Source organism: Gossypium hirsutum, chromosome D06, assembly GCF_007990345.1.
Source record: "Gossypium hirsutum isolate 1008001.06 chromosome D06, Gossypium_hirsutum_v2.1, whole genome shotgun sequence".
NCBI lineage: Eukaryota > Viridiplantae > Streptophyta > Magnoliopsida > Malvales > Malvaceae > Gossypium > Gossypium hirsutum.
Window position 1 is genome coordinate 33,613,947 of NC_053442.1, and position 22,638 is coordinate 33,636,584.

The 22,638-nt window shown below is 33.5% G+C and overlaps 1 protein-coding gene across 1 annotated transcript; it reads right to left on the reverse strand.

Annotated features, from left to right (window-relative positions):
* Positions 1-13,957: 13,957 nt before the first annotated feature.
* Positions 13,958-18,888, reverse strand: LOC107901684 (ATPase 9, plasma membrane-type). The gene is made up of 15 exons (XM_016827768.2): positions 18,265-18,888; positions 18,041-18,160; positions 17,858-17,956; positions 17,633-17,770; positions 17,190-17,504; positions 16,758-17,084; positions 16,551-16,670; positions 16,352-16,474; positions 16,155-16,259; positions 15,748-16,057; positions 15,148-15,662; positions 14,893-15,066; positions 14,619-14,801; positions 14,364-14,533; positions 13,958-14,263 (listed from the first exon to the last, which is right to left on the reverse strand). Exons 1-15 carry the CDS (start codon positions 18,316-18,318, stop codon positions 14,167-14,169), a joined length of 2,850 nt encoding a protein of 949 aa, XP_016683257.2. The 5' UTR covers positions 18,319-18,888; the 3' UTR covers positions 13,958-14,166.
* Between the last annotated feature and the right edge of the window lie 3,750 nt (positions 18,889-22,638).

Sequence of the window (22,638 nt, forward strand, 5' to 3'; positions counted from 1 at the left end):
TAATCAAACATCTTACCGAGGCATATAACAACACAAACACAATTTTAATAACTCAATTAAAAGAAATGCAATCAACCTAGCACAAATTAAATTTAATTCATATTAATTAAATTAAACATATCAACATCACCAATATTCATAGACATATTCATAACAACAACAATAAAATTAAAAGGATAAGGAACAAGAATCAAATCCGGTGTTTCTCCGAGGCTTGACTAGTTTGCTTCGCTCCTCCTTCTCCGCTTGTTCTTGTTGAACCGTGGCTTCCACGAACACTTGAATGCTGCTCCAAATGGTGGTTGAATGAATTTCTTGCAAGGGGTGAAACTGGCAAGGGAATGGGGAAGAAAATAAAGAACAACGAAGAGGGAAAAGTGAGAGAGAAGTGAAGAATGAATGGTTTATAGATGTGTTTGAAGTGAGAAGCCAAAGGGGTATTTATAGGTTGAGAAGGCTGCTAAAAATAGCCAAAATCAGTAGCCAAAGTCTCCCCCATGGCCGGCCACACATGTGGCATGTTTGAAGATTTCAAACATGTTATTTTTAGGTAGGGGCAAATCTTGAAAGGCATGAATAGTAGAGGGGTTTGAATGCAAATTATAGGAGTCTTCAAGGGCCATTTTGGAAGCCAAATAATCAGCCAAACAAGCTGATTAGGTCAGAATGTGGGATGATTTTGGGCTGCCCAGTGCTCAGTTGGATCGATTTTCTCGGTTCAACTCAACTGGGCCACTTTTCATAATTAATTAATAATAATTTATTTAACCCAAAATAAATTGGATTAACTTTTAAAATTAATTATATTATGAATTAATATTCATAATTTGATATTGTCTTCAGCTGAAAAATTAATTTGCCTCGATGCTTCAAAAATCACTTCTCGATTTTATGCTTCTAACAGTGTTTATCGAGCCAATTTTCGCCCTATGTGAAAATCTGTCAAAAATGATCAAAATCAATCAAAATTTACTATAAAATTAATTAAAATTTAACATGTTAATCATTTAAGTACAATTTAATTATTTTATAATTATTATCTTTTTTCGACAAGAATTTTATCAAAACTACATGAATTTGAGTTAAAAAGGGCATGAAAAAGTGTTCATATTTTTGTGTTTCAAACTAACCACCAAAGTGTGCCAAAACAGATAACCTTCAAACTATTTGCCTTTCTCTTGGATTCACCAGATTTGGGATGTTACAAATGTGATCCATGAATTATTTTATTCATCAATCTATTCAAAAAAATTACAAGTTTATAAACGAATATGCTACACTTAGAGTACTAAATCCAACACATATAACCACAAGCACATAGCATATTCATTCACTTGGAAAGCGAGAAACAACTCCATTATAAGTATAACAAGACCAATTTTGCAAGTGACAATATCTCACTAAAGGTATACAAATACTTATCATCAAACACATATATCAACATGCTCAAAAGTAAACCTCTCCATCATATGTATCAAAATTACAACTTGGTCCTTACTAAGGACCAATTTAAGGGTTAGGTACATGACAATTGTAACTAACACGCAAAAATGTACAAACTTTTTGAGTCAAGAGTTGGTTCTGGATGCTGCCAAACACTTTGAAAGTTTGAGATCTATGGTATTGGTGTATGGAAATAAACAAATTGTATGCTGAGTAATAGGGCTCACTGGTGCTAACATGATTTGAATCAATAATTCAAATAGAAACAAGATAATTAAGACAATCAACTTGTGATCTAATTTTATCTAGTATCAATTTTACATTCCATATCTCATGTGCACAATCTTATACCACATTTCATTTTGCATGTCATATATAAACATATAATCTCATTTATCATCATATCACAACTACGTATGAACCATAGCATATCATCAAGTAAATTTCTTTTTCTCATTTCCATCACAAATTTATTGATTTGTTTTGTATCCATATCAACCCTCAGGGCTCGTTTTAGTTGGTTCGCATGATCTTTCACATGCCATCTTTTGTTACTTTGTTAATATCTACAGAAAGTTGAAAGAAAATAGAATATGTATAGAATGATTTTTGTATTGTTATATTTTTTAACCAGTACATCAATAGTATTTATAAAATGTGTATGAGTAACTGCTGCTAACAATTTCACTTAATAGCATAACTTCTTTGTATAACAAACTAACAACTAATTGACTAATAGAGTCAGTATCTATACTCTAACATTCACTCATCTTCACGACAAGCAAAACTCGAACAAGACTGTGAAATTTAGCAAAGGGCAAAATATATAGTGGCTTGGTAAGAATGTCGGCAACCTAATCACAAGCAGGCACCTCATCAACAACAACAGAACCATCAGCTACCTTTTCGCGGACAAAGAATAGGTCAAGCTCAACATGCTTGAACTTAGATGTAAGACGGGATTAGCAGCAACTGCTACGGCACTAGACTTGTCACACCAAATAGTAGGTGGATCATTAGAGAAAAGTTGTAATTCCTTTAGTAAAGAGACTAACCAAGTAATATCACTGGTAGCCGCAGCGAGACTCTGATATTCTACCTCAATCGTAGAACACGAAAAAGCTTGTTGTTTCTTAGAACACTAGGAGATGGTTGTGTGCCTATATACAAACAGTAGCCCGTTGTAGACCGGCGATCATCAAAATCCAGCCCGCAGTTGGCATCGGAATAACTGACTAAAGAAAGCTTATCAGATGGATGGAAGACTATCTCATAATCAAGAGTGCCACTTAAATACCGCAAGATTCATTTTAATGAAACCAAATGTACAGTTGTAGGCGCATACATGAACTGACATATACGATTTACCACGTATGCAATATCAGGTCGAGTCAGGACCACATACTGGAATGCACCAGCTAGACTCCTATATTCAGTAGGATCACTAAGACGATCCTCATCATCTTCAGACAAGACAGACGATTTGATCATCAAAGTGTGAGCACTCTTTGCATTAGTCATGGAACTCCTGTTAAGCAGATCGTGGATGTACTTTTGTTGGCAGAGATGAAGACACTCGGTGGACGAACGAGTAACCTCAATCCCTAGAAAATAATAAAGATCACCCATGTCTTTAAGGGAAAACTCATGATGCAACTGCTGAACAAAATTACTTATACAGTTAGGCATACTCCCAGTAATGATAATATCATCCACATAAACGAGAACATAAAAAGTGGAGCCAGGCGTAACCCGAACAAACAGAGATGCATCAAACTTTGATAGGAGAAAACTAACCGAAATGAGAAAACATTTCAATTTATCAAACCAGCCACGTGGAGCTTGACATAGCCCATACAAAGCTTTCTTCAAATGACAAACCAAAGATTCGCCATTCAGACCACACTGAACATATCCTGGACGTTGTTGTATAAACACTTCATCAGCAAGATTGCCATTTAAAAACGCATTATTCACATCGACCTGACAAAGCTGCCAACCCTTGGAAACAACAACAGACAATATGGTTTGAATAGTAGCAGGTTTTACTACTGGACTAAATGTTTCCTTGAAATGACACTCGGGTACCTGAGAATAACCTTTCACCACCAACCAACCCTTACAACGAGCAACAGTCCCATCAGGATTTTACTTTACTTTGAAAAGCCATTTACATCTGATCACCTTTTGACCATTTGGTAACGGAACAAGTTCTCGAATGGAATTATTAATCACGGCATCATACTCAACTTGTGCTACTGCATGCCACTCCGCAGTAGAAAAAACCTCCTCAATTGTGTGTGGTTCATAATAGACAGGTTCAACAAACATGGTCTTGGGTTTAAAAATGCCGGTCTTAGACCGAGTAACCAGTGGATAAGTATTCCCCATTGGTAGAGAAGAAGACTGAATATTGGAAGTAATTGTGGTTGGACTGGGAAAACTGTCTCTTGTGGGAGAAAAAGAGAGATGATGTGGCCCACGATCAGAGCCCAAATCAACCTGTGGAACTTCCGAGGCAGAGGGCGTGGGACAGAAGCCAGGAGTAGGAGATGATGACTCAGCATATTGAGCGGACGAGGACTTCGTGAGGTGACAAGGCAGAGGCTAAATAATAGGAACATATGTTGAGACACACTTACATGACTGAGATGCTAAACTCTTAGTAGACACAGGGAACAGAAACCTTTGTTCATCAAACACAAGGTGAAGAATAAGTTAAAAATGTTAGAAATAAATCAAATTGGAAATAAATAATTTCATGAAAAAAATGACTATGGCAACAGTTGACAATCCCCGGCAACGGCACCAAAAACTTGTAACGCATAGGTTTGTGCAAGTGTACATAGTCGTTATCAAGTAATAAGTAAGTATCGAGTTATCGTCTCCACAGGGATTGTACTTGTGCTAAATCACTTAATTTGTAAAATTATATTAACAATTTGGTAAAATAAAAACACAATATAGTTGAGAAGTGGTGATTAAAATATATTAAACTAAATGAAATTATTCCTAATGCAAATTATCCTAAGTACGCAAACTATGTGAATGAAATAGATTTTACTAAAATTAAACACAATTTACAACAATTATAACATAAATAAACTAGGACAATTACTTTAATTAAACTCAATTTATTATCAACATGCTTAATAACACTCGAAAAAACATTCCATGGCAGCTCGATCTTTCATGAGTTTGGAAACCACATTAGGTCCTTTTGGAATCCTTTACTTAGTAAATACGCATTTTACTGATCCTTATTTACTAAGGGTTTCTTAGCATTCATTTGAGATAACAGAGACATGTTAGGCTTGAAACAATTTAATCACACAAATCTAAAAACTATGCAAATAACAGAGCTTGGTTAGAGTTGTTATGCAACCTACAATTTAATCGGGTTAGGATCTAAATTGAGCATGCACATTTCAATTATGCATCCATTAGCCGTCGTCTGGTTAGGATCGCTCAGCTAATTCAGGTTCATTTTATTCACGTATGAACGAAATACAGACTTGATTTTAATTGAAAACATGATTGATTGAGGCACAAACATTATAAGCATGAATCAAATAAATATTATTTAATCAAAGCAATCATCCTAGCTTAAATAAAATTAAGCTAACATTTTTGTAAACAATAACAAAGAACACATGGCAATCATCGTTAAATTAAATTAAAGAAAAGAAAGATTAAACCCAATTCAGAGTGGTTGTCACCCAAGACTCTGACGACGAGATTCCTTCGTTCCTTTGCTTTGCTCCTTTGCTGATGTTCTCCAAGGTGGCCGACCAAGGGTTCTTCCAGAGGCTTAATTGCTAAAATCTCTATGAAGAGATGATGTTAGGCTTGGGAATGGAAAAGGCTAAGAGAGAATGATGCTTAAAGGATGATTGAAGAATGATTGTGGGATGCTTGAAGAATGAATGAGAGGGTCTTATTTATAGGTGAGGAGGAGGGGATAGTTTACTAAAAATAGGAGTTTTCATCCTTTGAAGAATCTTCCATGGGTGGTCGGCCATAAATCAAGCAAAATAAGCTGATTTTCCTTGATTTTTGGTCCATTTGAGTGCCACAACAACTCAGGACTGAGACTCGGTCAAGTGCAAATCTTTTGGTAAATCTCTAATTTTTTCAACTCTCAAGGACCTTGTGCAATTAAACCAAATAGTGGTTTATGGACAGCCATGTGCAGTCAAATTTTGGGTTGACTTGGTCTCTAATTTGGAAGGTTTCGAATCCGAAAAAGCCATCAGACCTGTCCAGAATAAATCAACAAGTTAGAGGACCAAAGAATAAAATTTATCCAATTTAATTAATTAATTAAAACCCAAATTTATTAATGAAATATTTAAAAATGAATTATTAAATATAATTTTATATTTTATTATTTAATTTAGTCATACATGACCTACTTTATGTCTTAAAAAATATAATATATTCAAATTATATAAAATAAGCCATTTATTGCATGAAAACTATATAATAATGCATAAAATCACATTTTAATAATTTCTATGTCCTAATTTCATATTTTCACATATTTCATTAATTTATTAAACAATTACTTAGTTTTGACAACGAATTTAAGTAAAAAGGTGATCATTTACATAGGAAAAATCTTAACCTTTAACTTTGTCTTGGTTTTCTCGTAATACAACCTTTTCCTTTTCCTTTAAGTGAACCTTTGGAACACCCCCAAACTTATTTTGGACTTAAGCTCATACATATTTCCTTTTTGGAGACTGAGCAAACTTTTCTTCACTTTTTTTTTAAGCATGAGCACATACATCTTTATGAAAATTTCCTCAAATGTTGATTCACAGGACAACTTTAGTTAAGATAGGTGCACAAGATTAGGATAATTTTAAAAAAAATGGTAACTAGCTTATAATGTAGGTTTATTGCAAAAACAGGTCTTTAAGCTCAAAATTACAGTTTCAAGGGTCTAATCTCATAGGGTTGGCTCGAAAAGGCTCAAACGATCCAAAGAAATAGTGCCTATATCATTTTAGATTTTTATGTCCCCTAGGATTTCGCCTCAAGAAAGTTACTAAGTCAATTCTAAAGATATAAACCTTCATGCATGTCTAATCTCAAAAGAAACTAAGTTTTCATGGCAAACATTACTAAGGCTAAGATCATACAAGCATTCCATTCTTCATGATAACATACTTTCACTTAGACAAAATCATCATTCATACTTGCATACAAACAATCTCAGTAACAAGAATATCTCTAAACATTCATTTATTAAAACATACTTATGAAATAAATGATTAAAACATATTAAAACATACTTATGAAAGAAATGATTAAAATATACTTGAAAAAAATTTAAAAGTTTGAGCAATTTATTTGCCTTACCTCCCTTTTAAAAAGAAGCAATGTACAAAGTAATGAATGAAAACTGAGCAGCAGGTAGGGTTGTAAAGAAAGAGGGGTGAGTCATTAAGACTGTTTAAATACCAAGTCTTCCCAATAACCCAATCCTAGACATGTTCATTCTCATTACCACGTCACTTAGTCTTTATTCTTTTTAAAGAAGTGTTAAGTTGTTCATGCTTGCTATGTTTTATTTTGCAGAAATTAAATCCTAATTACGAAAGAAATAAATTCCTAAAGACCTAGAAATAATTAAATAAATAACAGGACAAGAATCCCCCCTTTTATTTTTCTGACTCATTCCCCTTGTCTTCTTTAGCTCCGTCTCCACTTGCATCGTCAGTATTTTCCGTCATGTCTCAAAGATAGCATTTGGGAACTCAGGAACAAAATTACTAGAGATATTCTTAAAGGTATTTTGAATTGAATCATCTCTAATTTTTGCATATTTCTAGTAAGTTTGTTATTGATTGTGCATGAACTTGCACATATCCATCAAAATTGACTACTCTGATTTCCTTGAAGTACTTGCAGAAGTCGGCATAGGAGTTGTATATTCAGGTTCAACACTTAGCTTGACTGGTTCTGTAATACCTCGAAAATTACTACAGTAAGAAAGTAGGTATCCTTGATAGTAAAATAAGAAAATAAAGTAACAAAACGGGAAATTTTGAGTTATGGAAACATTAGGAATTATATTATGACATATTAATTCAAGAAAGGATTAAATAGCAAAAGTGAGAAAAGTTTTGTTGCCCAAGAATAAATACTCAAAATTTGAGGAATTAAAGTGTACATACGAAAAAGTTGAAGGACCAATAGTGTAAATATTTTAAGGGCGGAATAATCTAGAAACTAAGGAAAATGGATGAATTAGGACCAAATTGAAAAGATAAAGAATTTTGAGGGACTAAATCACAATTTTACCAAATTAAGTGATAACTCAATGATGAAATTTTTAAAGATTATAAAGGTCAAAATGGTCAATTAAAAGATAGAGAAATCTAGAAGATAATGATGATGTTGGAGATATTTTATATTAATTAATTAATTAATTATTAGTTTATTAATATTTTAATTTGATTTTTAAATGATATTTTATTATTTTATTAGTATTTTATTTAGTATATATAAGAAAATGAAGATGAAGAATCATCCATTCCACCATATTTCCATGAAACTAACGTGATAAGAGAGGAGAAGAAAGAAAGTTTTGCTTTCTTTACAATTTAGTCCTTCCACCAAAAATTTACCATTTTTACCTAGAAATCAAAAGAATTTCCATAGCTTTCAAGAGAGAAGAATAACATGGAGACAATGGGGAGCTAGAATATCAAGTTAGATTTAGGAAATAGAAACTGGAGGAGAGAGAAAATCAAGTTAAAGATTGAAATCAATAGCACAAGGTAAGAACATCAAGATTTCAATATAGTTTTAAGTTTGATATTATTGAAAAAGCATGGAAATAATGTTATAGTAGAGTTTTCTTATATAAAGTCTTATGTTCTTGATATATTAGTGAAGAGAAATAAGTGAAAGTGATGGGAAATATTATAGAGAAAGGGAACAAGGGAGTTATACACCTAATAATCAACATTTTGCACTAAAACAGTTTTGGACAGCAGCAGTAGGTTAACTTCGAAAAATCACCATAAATTGTGGAAATAGAATTAGAGTATGAATAAAATATTTAAATAAATCTTCTTGAGTCTAGTTTCTCATAAAAAAAACGGTGTAAGCAATGGAATTGTAAATCATGAGATATAATAAATTTTGTAAGATTAGGTCAGAATGAATTCGGGTTCCCCTATTCTGACTTGGAAAAATAATTAAAAATTGTAAAAAAATAATTATGGGTTATAATTTATATGATTAAAATATTTAATTAGTATATTTTCAATATAAAAAAATGGGAACATCATCCGAATTCTGTACGAAGAGATAATTAATTTTTAGTGAAGAGGGGTCGGAACTGTCAAATAGTGAAATAGGGGAAACTCTAAAGAATAAACTGTACTTATTGACTAAACCAAAAATTCTAAAAATTTTATGGTAAGAATATATTTGAGTCTAGTTTCAAATAAAATTTTCGGATCTCAATTCGGAGTTCTGTAGATTAATATATAATTAATTTAGTGACCATGACTCAAGTGAACAGCTTGTTATGAGTAAACAAGTTAATAGTGGTATTATGTATATATCAAGGATGTGGAATGAAGTGGAGGAGGAGGAAAAATATATGTGAATATTCAGCTAATATGATTTTATTTTAAAATAGCTAATTTACATGTTTTAGGTTCAGGGACTAAATTGAATAAAAGTAAAATTTTAAGGGTAATTTTGTAAAAATATAAAAAAGTGACCAAATTGCATGAAATGAATTGTTTTATTATTTAAATTAATAAATTGAATGAAATATTGATTTATATCAAGATTGGGTGGAAATTCGAGAAAAATAGAAAATTACCAAAATGTCCCTAAATTTTGGTATTTCTGCAATTTAGCCTGGTAAGTTCGTGTAACTTGAATTTTATTCTTAGATGATTGAAATATATATATTGGATCGAGAAATTGATTTGAATTGTGATGAGAAATTGTGAATTGAATGGAATGGAAATGAAGCTTTGAATTACATGAGTAAATATCGGGTCTCGTAGGCCCTATTTGTTATGAATATAATATTTCGAGGATATGTTGTAAAAAATTATAAAAGCACGTTAAAAATTTGAAAGTTTTAATTCAGATGAAATTTTGTAACTCGGTTTAATACGTATGCAAACGTATGTCTTCTAGTAATGCCTCGTACCCTATTTCGGCGTTGAATACGGGTAAAGGGTGCTACAATGTGACATCGCCAGATTCGGTCATAACGTTTAGACCGGGTTTAGGGTGTTATAGGTTCTTCTTCTGGCTCAACCCTTGATTCAGGAATGTTCGGTTCCTTATCAGATTCTTCCTCTTCAGTGTCTATAACTGAATTAGCTTCAGTTTCAGTTCCATCTGTTGACTCCTCTATATCTGACTCAGTTGGCTCTTCTTGCTCACCTTGATTCAGCTCATGCACCGTCTTTACTAATCTTTCAAGATCATAATTTGTAATGCATCCTTGAACATATCACCACTTCAAATTTGCTTGTGTTTTAACACGGGCCCTGAAGCAAAGTGAAGTGATTAATGATGGGAAATAAGCACTTCCTGCCTTCTTTTTAGCACAATCGTGAATCTCCTTGAGGATAATTTTCCCAACATTAATGGACTTTTCTATCAAAATTGCGTATAACAAAAGCATCCGTTCCATCGAGATGATGGAACTATGTGAGATAGGCATAAAACTGTAGCGAACAAAATAAAATCGTACCTTTGCTACTGGTTTTAAGTATTCTCTTCGACAAGAATGACTCCTATAGTTTCTTATAATCCATTGGGATCTCGGATTTGTCACAACATCAAGAAATTGTTGAAGAAAATCCCAATTGATATTGTTCATCATTGGGTAGTACTCATCTTCTTCAACATCAGGTAAATTAAACAAATCATTGATAGGCTTAGAAATAAGAGGTACCTTTTTCTTTCGAACAATGACTTCAGTAGCATCTTATGTAGTCAAACTAGCATAGAATTTTCGAACTAGGTCATCATTGGGAAGTGAACGAGCATCACAAAATCGTTCCCACTTGAGAGCATTGATCTTCTTTCTAATCGGTATAGGAACAACCATCAAATAGTTACTCTTCAATTCAAAACCTTTTTTCAGCATCATAGGTTGATGCTTAAAGATTGAGTCAAATCTCTCTTTCACTTCTTCATTGATCAAAATCGGGTTTTCAGGAGTAATCTTTGAAGATCTGGTTCTTTTGCGAGACATGGTATCTTTTCCTAAAAATTTGGCAGAGTTTCTGCACAAGAAAGAAAAGAAAAATCGAAAAAGTAGGTTCATCAACAACTAAGATCTGAGGAAGATTAACAAGCGAATGTGGGAGTAGTTAACGACTGCTTTAAGGTTTCTTGGCGGACAAGTTGGTTTGGGTTGAGAGAGCTTAAACCCTAGGCTTGACAATCCTATGAAGTTTATTTAGATAGATGAGATCGAAAGAATAGTCTATCGAGCATCACTTTGTCTGTCCCAATCTAAATGGTGAGGTTGAAAGATAAGTAGTTCTTATCAACTAGTTAGATTAGTTAAAGGCCGAGAGATAATAACTAGGTTAACTATTAGTTGATTGAATAAAACCCTAGATCAGGAGTTAGCTATGAACATTGAAGCGAATTGGTCTTCTGTTTCTATCGATAGATTTACAAATTATTTTATTTCTACTATTTAATGTCTTTTGCATCTTTTATTTATATTTAATTCTTATCATGAATTATCATATTATGGTTTCGAATTAGTACTGCTTAGACTTGTTGGTGTATGAATTAAAAGTAATCTAATCAAGCTTCCTTTGGGTACAATTCTCGAAATACTTTCATGTTCCATTGTAACAATATGTATTACAATATGACTCGTATAGTTGTGGACACAGACTAATTCCACATTTTTATAGCAGTATTCTCACTCTAGACATTCGCATATCGGGAGGTGGTCAAACGTTCCAACAAAACTAGCCCTTACGCTTCTTAGTGGATTATAGTAATTGTGGTCCTTAATTTCTTTTCTTTTTTCTTTTTGGATTTATTTTACAATTTTTTATTTTTTTAGTTTTAATTATTTCTTAAACATAAATTATTATAATTTTCATTATTATAATTATAATTTTTTATTTTTTATTTTTTATTTTTAGACATTTCAAAAGTTTTATTTTATTTTTTAGGAAATTATCCTACATAATTTACATTTTGCGCATGTGGTGCTTTCCCAATGTTTTTTTTTAATAGAGGAAAAGGTTAGATTAATTGGTATAACAACATGCAACTTTAGGTATCAAATCGAATAAATAATTTTTTTAATTATTAAAGTGACAATTAAAATATAACTTTGAGAGCTAAATAAACATTTAAATTGTTTTCTTTAATGAGTTTACAATTACAATTACACTATAAATTACAAATAATATATATTCGATCAATTATAACTAAAAATAACTCAATTTAAAAATATAACGAATTGAAAATCAAAATACATCTAAATTTAGACCAAAATATATTTAGAAAGACACACGTACTGTGGGACTTGAAATAATTTAAAGAAAGACTTACATATGATATTTACCTATAGTAATACTCAAACTTAGGTGATTAAAATCCCTATTCCTCAATCCTTAGCGTGAAACACAAGGTGCATAGTGCCAATGGATTAAAAAAAAAAAGAAACTAGATTTGTGTCAAACTGGTAATACCTCTAGATTATACGTCCAAATAGTTTAACCAATTTATTAAATTATATTAAAAATTCAATTATCAAAAATATTATTTTAATATTAAATAATTATTAAATAAAGTAATTTATCTGTAAAAATATGCACAAGGATCACTAGTTTTTTTTTTTAAAAAAATTAATGATATTATCTTCAATTTTTTAAAGATGGGTTAAAATATGAACAAAATGGTTACAGTTTTTCAATTGTCAAAATAATTTTAATAAAAAAATTAAAATTTTGTTTTTTTAGTTTACAACTAGAGTGCAATTATAATAGAATTACAAATACACATTTAAATAATTCTAATGTACAATCAATTATTACAACATAAATGGATTATTTGATTAATTACAAAATAGAATTAAATTTTTAAATTACAAATATACTAAAAATTGAAACAATCCAAATTAAGATTAATTAACTAAATTAAAACTCACACAGAATGACAATGTTATTTAAATCGAATCAGACTGATTGATCGAACCGAAAACCGATCAATATACCGATTTGAAGTAAGGAAAAAATCTTTTGCACCGAAAACTACTTTGAACCACCAACAGTGGACCGGACATATCGGTAAAAATCACGTAAACCGATTTTTTATATTTTATTTTTTGCCAAAATTTTTAACTCAACCCGAAATAGAAACCATATCCATTTAAAAACATCAACCTTGATCCCTTAAAAGTCACTGAATACAACGACCAACCCAGTCCAAAAAGTTTAATAACAAATTTGGTTATTAAAGTTTACATGTTTTTATTAAAATGACCTTAATTATATTTTTAAGCTTTTTTTTTAACCATCAACTTTTATTCTTTTTTTTAAATTATTTTTTTAACAAATTTGATGAAAATGCCGTTAAAAAAGTTATTGGGATGATGTAGAATTTCATAAGTGAAATATTTTAAATGAGATGTAATTTATTATTTGTATAACTTAATAAAATAATTACATGTGAAAATAATAAAATAAATAATTCATGAAGCTAAAAAATAACTCTTAATTTAAAGAAAATAAACATATTTTTTTAGATAATTACATTTATTTTCTTTAAATTTAGAGTTATTTTTTAATTTTATATATAATTTATTTATTTTATTATTTTTACATGTAAATTAGTTATCAAATCCAAAAAAGCAAATAGACAAAAATTTAGCCTTTATGCCTTGTTGCCGTTCGTCTCTGCTTTGATTCTGTCTAGTCTTCTCAAGTCTCAAGCAAAGCTTGCCCATCGTCATCGTATCCAGTTGCTGCTGTCGTCGAGGTGAGGTCTCAGCTGCGCCTCGGGTCTGGGTTGTTAAGGGGTGAAAAGAAGAGTACAAGGGTGGGAGACATCTGGTAAATAAATTTAGGTAGAAGAGACGCCTGAGATCTTGATGAATAAAGTACAAGGAGATAAACAGACAGAGATGCAATGGTGCTTATGCTTTTCATTTTTGAAGATGTAAAAGGAAAGTAGACAGTAGGCCAAGAAGCTTCTGTTTGCTTGGGTTTACTTTGAAATTGTCATGGGAAGCAAAGGCTAGATGACATCCATTATTATTGGTTTTCTGTATTGAGTGTTGTTAAGTTGTAACAGTTGTTAATATTTTTTGAAGCGGTTAAATTAAAAATCTATAATTTGACTATTCGATTGGTCTTAAATATGCCAAACAAAAATTGGTTTGCATTACCAGTTCAACGATCTTCTATTATTAAAGAATATTTTGAAGTGATTGGATTGTTTTCATCGCTGCGGTTGGAGTTTTGAAGAAAACACAATTATCATGTACCAAAATCTTAGGGATACTTGGATTATTCAAAACATTATTCCAATACCATGCGTTGGCCTACTACCAAAAAGAAAAATGAAATACATAGGATAGATGCTGATTTAAGAAAAAAGTTCAGCCTAATTTCTACCCCAATCTCTTCCGGCCTTCATGGCATTAATAATAATTAGCTTACAACAACCCCTGTTCCACATATTCTTTGTTTCTCAAACAGTGTAGTGTTGTTGAATGGTATCAATGTCGAGTCCTTTGAGCTTCACTACGGATTCAACGTGTCCTTTGAGTGTGTGAAGCTCCCTCAACCTGGTCAAACCCAGAAATAGTGATTATGAATATGGGTTGTAAACCCTAGAAAAATGTGATTATATTATAGCGGAGTGGAGTCAAAGTAAAGAATTATCACCTTGCAACTTCGGCACGCTTCCTGGCTTGCTCAGCAATCTCCGACAGTTCTATATAGTTGCTCTTCTCGGTAATTTCAGGAGGTGTCAAGCCATGAAGGGTGCGTTGAGCCAATGCCCATTGTGCTTCCCTCTCTCCTTTTCCGTAATCCTTCTTTGTTGTGAAGGCAGTCTGCAAATTTTGATTGTGAGATTAAACATCCAATAGGATCACAGGGAAATTAATTACCACTTCTTATCCTTCACATTGGGTTTACCTTGTTTTGAAGCAAACTATTCCAAGCTTTTCCACTCATGGCATAGCGGATCAAGAACTTGATTACATCAAGTGGGAAGTAAAAGACAACACTGTAGATCCAGATTACACCCGCCCAACCCCATCCTATGCCTTTGATTCTTGCAAACCCCCAGTTTGCATAAACTGCAATTACAGTAGCCACCTACATGGTTGAATAAAAACAACAATTATATTCCACCAATTTTAAGTGGAATTTTTTTCTTTATTCATTTTTTGGGGGTTAGGGAACTCACGAGTTGTGCCAAAATGAAGGCAATCACGAGCAAGAACCCGGGACGTTCGATGAAAGACCAGCTTCGAGAACGAGTGACGAAGATGAGTGCTTGACTCACTATGCTCACTTGGAGGTAAACAGCTGCTGTAAGCTCGTCTTGATTGTGTCTAATGGATCTTACACCAAATTTATCCTGCAATGAATATCATCCTTTAGTTTAGCTTCGCAATTCGATTATGCTGGTTTAAGGAGGCAATAAAGGGTTTTTGCATACCGAAAAGAAGTTCGAGTCATTCGCAGCCCAGAAGAAAACAACAGTCATGCAAGCTAGATAGGTGCCGAGGACAATGCCAGTGCCAAAAATCTCCTTGAGCTTCCATGAGTCAGGCATGGGAGATGGCTTAACCCTGTCCTTGGAAATGGTCATAATTGTTCCATCATTGAGTATGGCTATGATCAAAACCATGAAAGGTGAAAAATCGAACTTCCAAATAAGTGCAAGGAGCATAAATCCTAACACTATCCGGATAGTAATGGAGACAGCATAGATGGTATAGTTTTTCATTCTCTGGAAAATTGCTCTACTTGTCAGAACAGCACTCACAATCACACTTAGTCCTGGTTCTGTTAATACTATGTCTGACGCACTACGAGCTGCATCGGTTGCATCATCGACTGCAATCCCAATATCTGCCTTCTTAAGAGCTGGTGCATCATTCACACCGTCTCCGGTCATGCCACATATGTGCTTTCTTTGTTGTAGCCTCTTCACAATTTCATACTTGTGCTCTGAGTGGTAGCCATTAGTTAAAACAATAGTGATAGATTTCTTTAAAGCCTCGAATTAATACCGGAATGTATTCAATAAACTCACCAGGAAAAACGCCTGCAAAACCATCAGCCTTCTCGATAAGCTCATCAACACCAATTGTATCTAATGCATCACCCTTATTTTCACCAAGGAGAACTGATGATGGATACATGTTGGTTCCCATGCCGAGCCGGCGACCAGTTTCCTTTCCAATGGCTAGTTGATCACCTGTGATCATCTTGACATTGACACCAAGACTTAGAGCACGGCGAATTGTCTCTGCACTATCATGCCTTGGGGGATCAAATAGAGGCAATAAACCCACAAATTGCCATGGATCTCCTTGGCCATCCTTGGTTTTCTCAGGCACTTTCTACAATATCAAAATGTTTATTTCATAATAAGATTTTCTTTCCATTTACTTGAGAATTCCATATATGATTAAGGAGAAAAGTAGCATAGAAAGTTACTTGTTTTGCCACTGCAAGAGAGCGAAGCCCACGATCAGCAAACTTAGTAATGATATCATGAGCTCTCCTCTTCGCATCATTTCGGAGGTTACATAGTTCAATAATCTGATAGGGATGTCAAACCCTAGGTATCAACATAAGAAAATAACTTTGTTGATAAGAAAAGCATTGGTACGATGGTAAACCAATCCATTTACCTGTTCTGGAGCACCTTTGCTGGCTCGGTGCCAACTACCATCAGCCTCGATATATGTCATGGCTGTACGCTTATCAACAGGGTTGAAGGGAAAGAAATGAACCTCTGTAACCCCTGCTCTGGCCTGCAAAATAAATTTCATGTTACCAGTTGATGTATAATGATGAATAGGATTTATTTTTGTCAATCTTGACACTCACCTCCTTGGGATCACCTAGCATTCCAACAATGCAGGCATCAATGGCATCTTGATTCTCAACCCGGGAGGCCCTTGCCGCTAGTAGAAGAACCATTTCCTTGTCAATATTGTCCATGAACACCTGAAATTTAACATGATCATTATGTGATATGATCAATGCAAAATCAATATGCCATAGTAATTTTTAAGTTTTAATTCAAGAAATAACCTCAATCATGCTCTTGTCCACTGTAAGCTTGTTAAGAGTGAGTGTCCCTGTCTTATCACTGCAAAGTACGTCCATTCCAGCCATTTCTTCAATTGCTGTCATTCTCTTAGTGATGGCTCCTTGTTGTGAAAGCCGGTGAGATCCGATAGCCATGGTCACAGATAAAACTGTTGGCATGGCAATTGGAATCCCTCCAATGAGAAGCACCAATAGATTATCGATTCCATCTCTGTACTTACGGCGCTGGATTGGATACATCACAACAATCTCGATAAGCATCCCTACTCCAATTGAGCATATGCAGAAGTTCCCAATTGCTGTCAGCACCTAATAAAACAACCGGCATCCATTGCACATCATCAGGTAACAAGTAAAGAACAAGTGCAAGTTCCAAACTTGGAAATACTGCTAAGTACATTAAATCTTCTTTACCTGCTGGAAGTGCCCTACGTTATTGGTGCTATCAACAAGGTGAGCAGCTTTTCCAAAGAAGGTGTGGACGCCGGTGGCAATAACGACAGCCTCAATCTCACCTTGCTTTACAGTCGAACCAGAGAATACCTCATCACCTGAGTGCTTATTTACAGGCAAAGACTCACCGGTAAGAGCAGACTGATCAATCTTGAGTGCATCACCTTCAAGGAGACGTGCATCTGCAGGGACAATATCTCCCAATTTAATACTGATGATGTCTCCCGGTACCAAAATCGCTGCTTCTTGCTCATTCCATTTTCCATCTCTTAGGACCTTCAATCATTGAAACAAGTAAAAAGGGTTAGAAAGGCCTTGCCCCCCTTTTCTTGCAACACAAGCAATTTCGACATTAAAGTTTTGAATATGGTGTTTGCAAGTTATTTTTTGGGATCCTTAAGCACCTTGGTTTTGGGAGCAAGACCAGCCATAAGTGCAGCAGCAGCATTGCCTGCATTATTTTCTTCGATGAAGCTAATAGTTGAGTTGATGAAGAGCAATGAGACAATTCCAATAAAATCTTGCCAATCTGGGGGTTTGCCCTGTCATTTTATCATACAAATACAATAAGAGATTGCTTATTTAAGCCTATTAGTTCAAGTAAAAGAGAGAGATGAGTGTAAACATACTCCTCCATTAGCCAAAGCAATGGCCATAATAGCAGCAAACTCCATGACCCATGAAAGAGGATTCCACATAAATCCCAAGAACTTCAAAAGCTTGTTTTCCTGTTTAATGTTAGAAGATTTTTTTTCCTTTTAGTTTTATACATTAATCTATAAGCAAAAAGGTATAAATTAGAAAACTTTTGCCTTTTTCTCTTCAAGTTTGTTGGGACCAAAGATTTGAAGCCTTTTTTGGCCTTCTTCACTTGTCAGGCCGTTCCTGGTGCATTTCAACTGTTGAAACACTTCTTCAACGGGAATTCGCTCCTACAATCACCACGTTCGAGTTTATATATATATGTATGTATAAAAGATTAGCCTTTTTACACGGAACACTTTACTGGCTGAATACAAGGGAAAGAAATACTGACAAGATCAACAGTCTCATTCTTGATTTCTTCCAAGCTGATGCTCTTATCCGCCATGTTTCTCTCTGATTAGTTTCCCAGGACCATATAATTAAATTAAAAGAAAAAGAAGGAAATACAGTCTCTTTATTTATCTTTCCATGCAAACCAAAAGTACGTTATAAGTTATAAAGTGGGAGCTGAAACTACTCTCATAGAAACCCACATCTTTTCTTTATATATGTTGAGCTTTGTGCGGCTTGTTTTTATCTTCTACCTCAAAAAGAAAAATAATTAAGAACAACTTAATAACTAGGTATTATTGTGTTAATTTATGGGGGAATTTTAAAGTTTATTACGGTTAAAGCAATAGTACAAAATATACAAAGTGGAAACTCAAAGTTAAAGTGGTGTGTTAGTTGGGTTATCTATATAACTGAGCTTTGGGAAAATTCGGGACCGTAAATGAGCGAAGGAGCGGGAGAGTCCCTTGGTCGACGCTGGCCAAGTCATTAGGCTATAAGATATTTCACTACGTATTTCTTTTTTTTCCCCTTTCTTTCTCTCTCAAACCATAAAACTTGCCAATTTGTTGGTTCAATAGTTTGAGATGTAAACATTTACGGGAATGGTGGAAACAACCTAGGGGCCACTTGTCATGTCATTTTATGCATGACAAAAAAGGGAGGATTTTTGGGGTCTCTTCGAATTCCGAATTACAATAAATAACATAACATGTTTAAATGCTTGACACTCTCTTCAACTGTTTCATGATCATTCCCAACGAATGACTGCATAATTCTTTTTTATTTTATTATTCCCTAAACTATAACCTTATTCTAGTTTTATAAAAATGCTTATTTTAATAATATTACTCAATAACAATAACAAAAACAAAAAACAAATTAAAATTTTTAATTTTTAATTTTTAAATAAAAATAACATGTATTTTAAGTGTTTTTTTTTAAATAATATGGACAAACCAAAACAAATTTGAGTTAACTATTTATAAATATGAATAAACTCAAATAAAATTTGCAATTCATACTCTTAGCTTAACAAAGTTGTGAGGAACTTTGACTATCTATTCCATATAGTTCCCCATTTGAATAGTAATTAGGGCAACAAATTGGGACAGTCGAAGTGTTTATATATTTGTTGGTATTTTTTACTTGTATAACTTATGTAATTAGATTAAAAGTGTTTTTAGTCAAAAAAAAATTAAGAAAATTTTGTGTAGAAAGGGATCTAGATATAATGAGATTTTAATATTATCTTTTGGATAATATTCTTGAAGAGAAAAAGGAGAGTGATTTGTCATAATTTAGTACATCAAATCAGGCTCTTTCGAACACTTGATTAGTTTGTCTCAAGCAATTTACGAATTTTTTTATGTTTTTTTTGTTTTTTTAGTTTTTAGTATTAATGATTGTTTTTCTTTTGTTTCAATCCTTTTGAGATCCGATTTGGCAAATTTATGCCATTGGGAGTTTATTGGTGTATTTGAGTTTGTGTAGGGAGACATCTATGACCAAACTGTGAGGAAAATTGCAAGTGATGTGGGTGCCATAACATTGATGCCTGGATGTCGTGACATTGACCCTCAATCACATTAGAGGAGCAAAACTTCAATGAGAAACTAATCTCCCACGAATTACACTATTATTTACATTCCTTTTTCACATAAATTTAGCTTGTTTAATAGTTAAATCAAGTCATTTTAGTATATATATATATATGTTTTTATACTTTGATTAGTAACTAATGTCTTTTAGTAGTTGTTATTACATCTTAGGTATCTAAATAAGGTTGTGTGGTTATGTAGCTCAAATCGGGAGCTAAAGATGCACATTTGGGTCGAAACTGCTGCCCATGTCGCAACACCATGACACTGATGTTGCAACACCGAAGACAGAAGCAAAAACAAGTCATGGAATGAAACTATCTACCGTGTCATGACACGCCTCCTGCTATGTTGCGACACGATTCCTATGTTGCAACACGACAGGTGGATGTTGCAACACAACTTCTGAGTGGCCCAAAAATCTCTGCACGTGATGGTTGCAATTTTGAGGGCAATTAGGGTTCTTTTGCCAACATAAAACCCTAATTGACATTAAACGAAAAGGCACTTTAGTCTTTTGGATTTTTGCTTATATAAACAACATTATAACCAGATTCAATGGGGGATTGAACATAAATTATTATTTAGTTTTCATATTTGATTTCGCTCTTAGTTTTCATATTTGATTTCGCTCTTAGTTTTTTACCTAGTTATTTTTATGTTCGTGTAATTGGAAGATCCTATTCCAAAGTGAGACTTTCACGAGCGAAGATTTTTCCGGAACCGTGCTTTTACATTGATTAATCTAAGAGCTTTCTTCATCTCTTTTTCTATTTTATTATTTATATATCTTTCTTTAACTTGGTTAATTGATTGTTTGTGTAAAAATTAGAATAAGTTTATAATTTATATAAGATCACACATGTTTCAACTGTTTAACCTAATTAATTGATTAAGTAATTAATAACCTAAAATTGGATTTTTTTCAAGAGTACTTAGTATACAAGGAAGTGACGCTCCTAGTAGAAGATCTAGACAGGTGAGATCGAAAGGGTATCCTATTGAGTAAAACTTGTGCCAAGCGATGAAACAAAAAAGGGTATATGTGTGCCTAGGTGGGACCGAGAGAGTATCTTAGGTGGTAATCCTTAGTGAAAATGATACCGAGAGGGTATTCGTAGCTAAGGGTGGTAAGTATTTAATTAAGAGTAATTATTGACTTAATTAATAATTGGGCAACATATTCTAGACTAAGAAGCTCGTGTAGTTGAAACAAAGAATAGGAGAAATCCAAGTAACTTAACCTAGGGTTAGATTTAGTGTTCGTTGACTCTAATTAGTTTTTATTAGTTTTATTATCTTTAATTGGAATTGACACTACTAATTCATAACTCAACTAGATTAGTAATTATTTTAATAGCAATTTTCTCTTATCTGCAATCCATTGGGTATGATCATCAGAATACTTACCAAGCGTTCTTGTGTAACACATCTATATTACAATTTGATCTGTAGACTTGAAGAAACCGCACTTAACACTTATCTTTATATTTTTTTCATGATTTTACACTCTCAACATTCGCACATCAAGAGGCGGTTAGAAAGAAACCTGGAGCAGTCTTCTGTGGATGTTGCGACACTAAGTGTGTTGTGTCGTGACACCGAGCCTGAGGTCTTGACTTCAAGCCTTTGAGGTCGTAACTCAAGATTGTGCCACTGTTTGCGGTGCCGTGACACAAGATAGGATGTTTCACGACATCGAGAACCCCCAAAGCCAAGATTGTACCACTGTCAAGGATGTCGCGACACTAAATCTTAGGTGTTGCAACATTAAAGTCTAACAATATGAATAATACTACAAGGGCAATTTTGTGTCCAACACCAACTCAAGTCAACTCATGTACTCTAAGGGCATTTTTGTCAAAATATTAGGGTTGTAACTTTGCTATATTAAAGGCACACTTGATGCCAAACATAAAGGAGCCACATTTATCATCTTTTTAGCTTCTCTTTTATTTTTCTTTCATCTTTTTAGGTTTTGAGTTCTTTCCTTTCTTAACTTAGTTGGTGGCTGTCAGTTTCTTTAGTTTTACTGTAGCTTTAACTTTCTTACAATTGGATACAAAAACTCTTGCTATTTTGATTTCTCTTTAAAAGCATCCTGATACGAGCTCGTTTCGGATGTAAAGACGAGTCGTAATCTTTCCCGATCGAAATTAGGTAGTGTCGGAATTGAATCAAATTCAAGTCTTGGTGTTTGAAGTTGGATGGCTTTAGGAACAAAGGAGTTTGATGGGTTGTTGTTTGCTGGGTAATTCGATGAAACAAGATCGAACCCTTATTATCAAATAAGGACCCGGGCTTAAGGTTTCAAAGAAAGAAATGGAAATAGGATAAAAACCGAGACCCTCTATTTAGCAAAATAGGAACCTACGGTATGAAGAACGCCACACCAATGGGTGAAAGTTCGAACAAAGTCAGATTGACGCCACTCGTTGAAGATAAGTCAATTTGAGCTTTGGAGAATAAAGAGAGTGAATTTCTCACTAAAATTATATTTCATTCAGAAATTTGGCAAAAAGTCCTTTTACAAGAAATTCAGCAACTATTTATAGCTTGAGTGACTAGTAGCCGAATAGACAAGTTCAAGACTTAATATCTAAGCAAACATTGAAATAAATTCAGCTTAAATCCATGTATATTGGCCAATGTAGATTCGGCTGAATGGTGACCAAAAATTAAAGCTTCCAAATTGATCAAATGAATTTCGGAGATTCATGTAGCAGCCAAGTTCACCTAATGAGTTTAATTGACTCATTCATTAGGCAACTCTT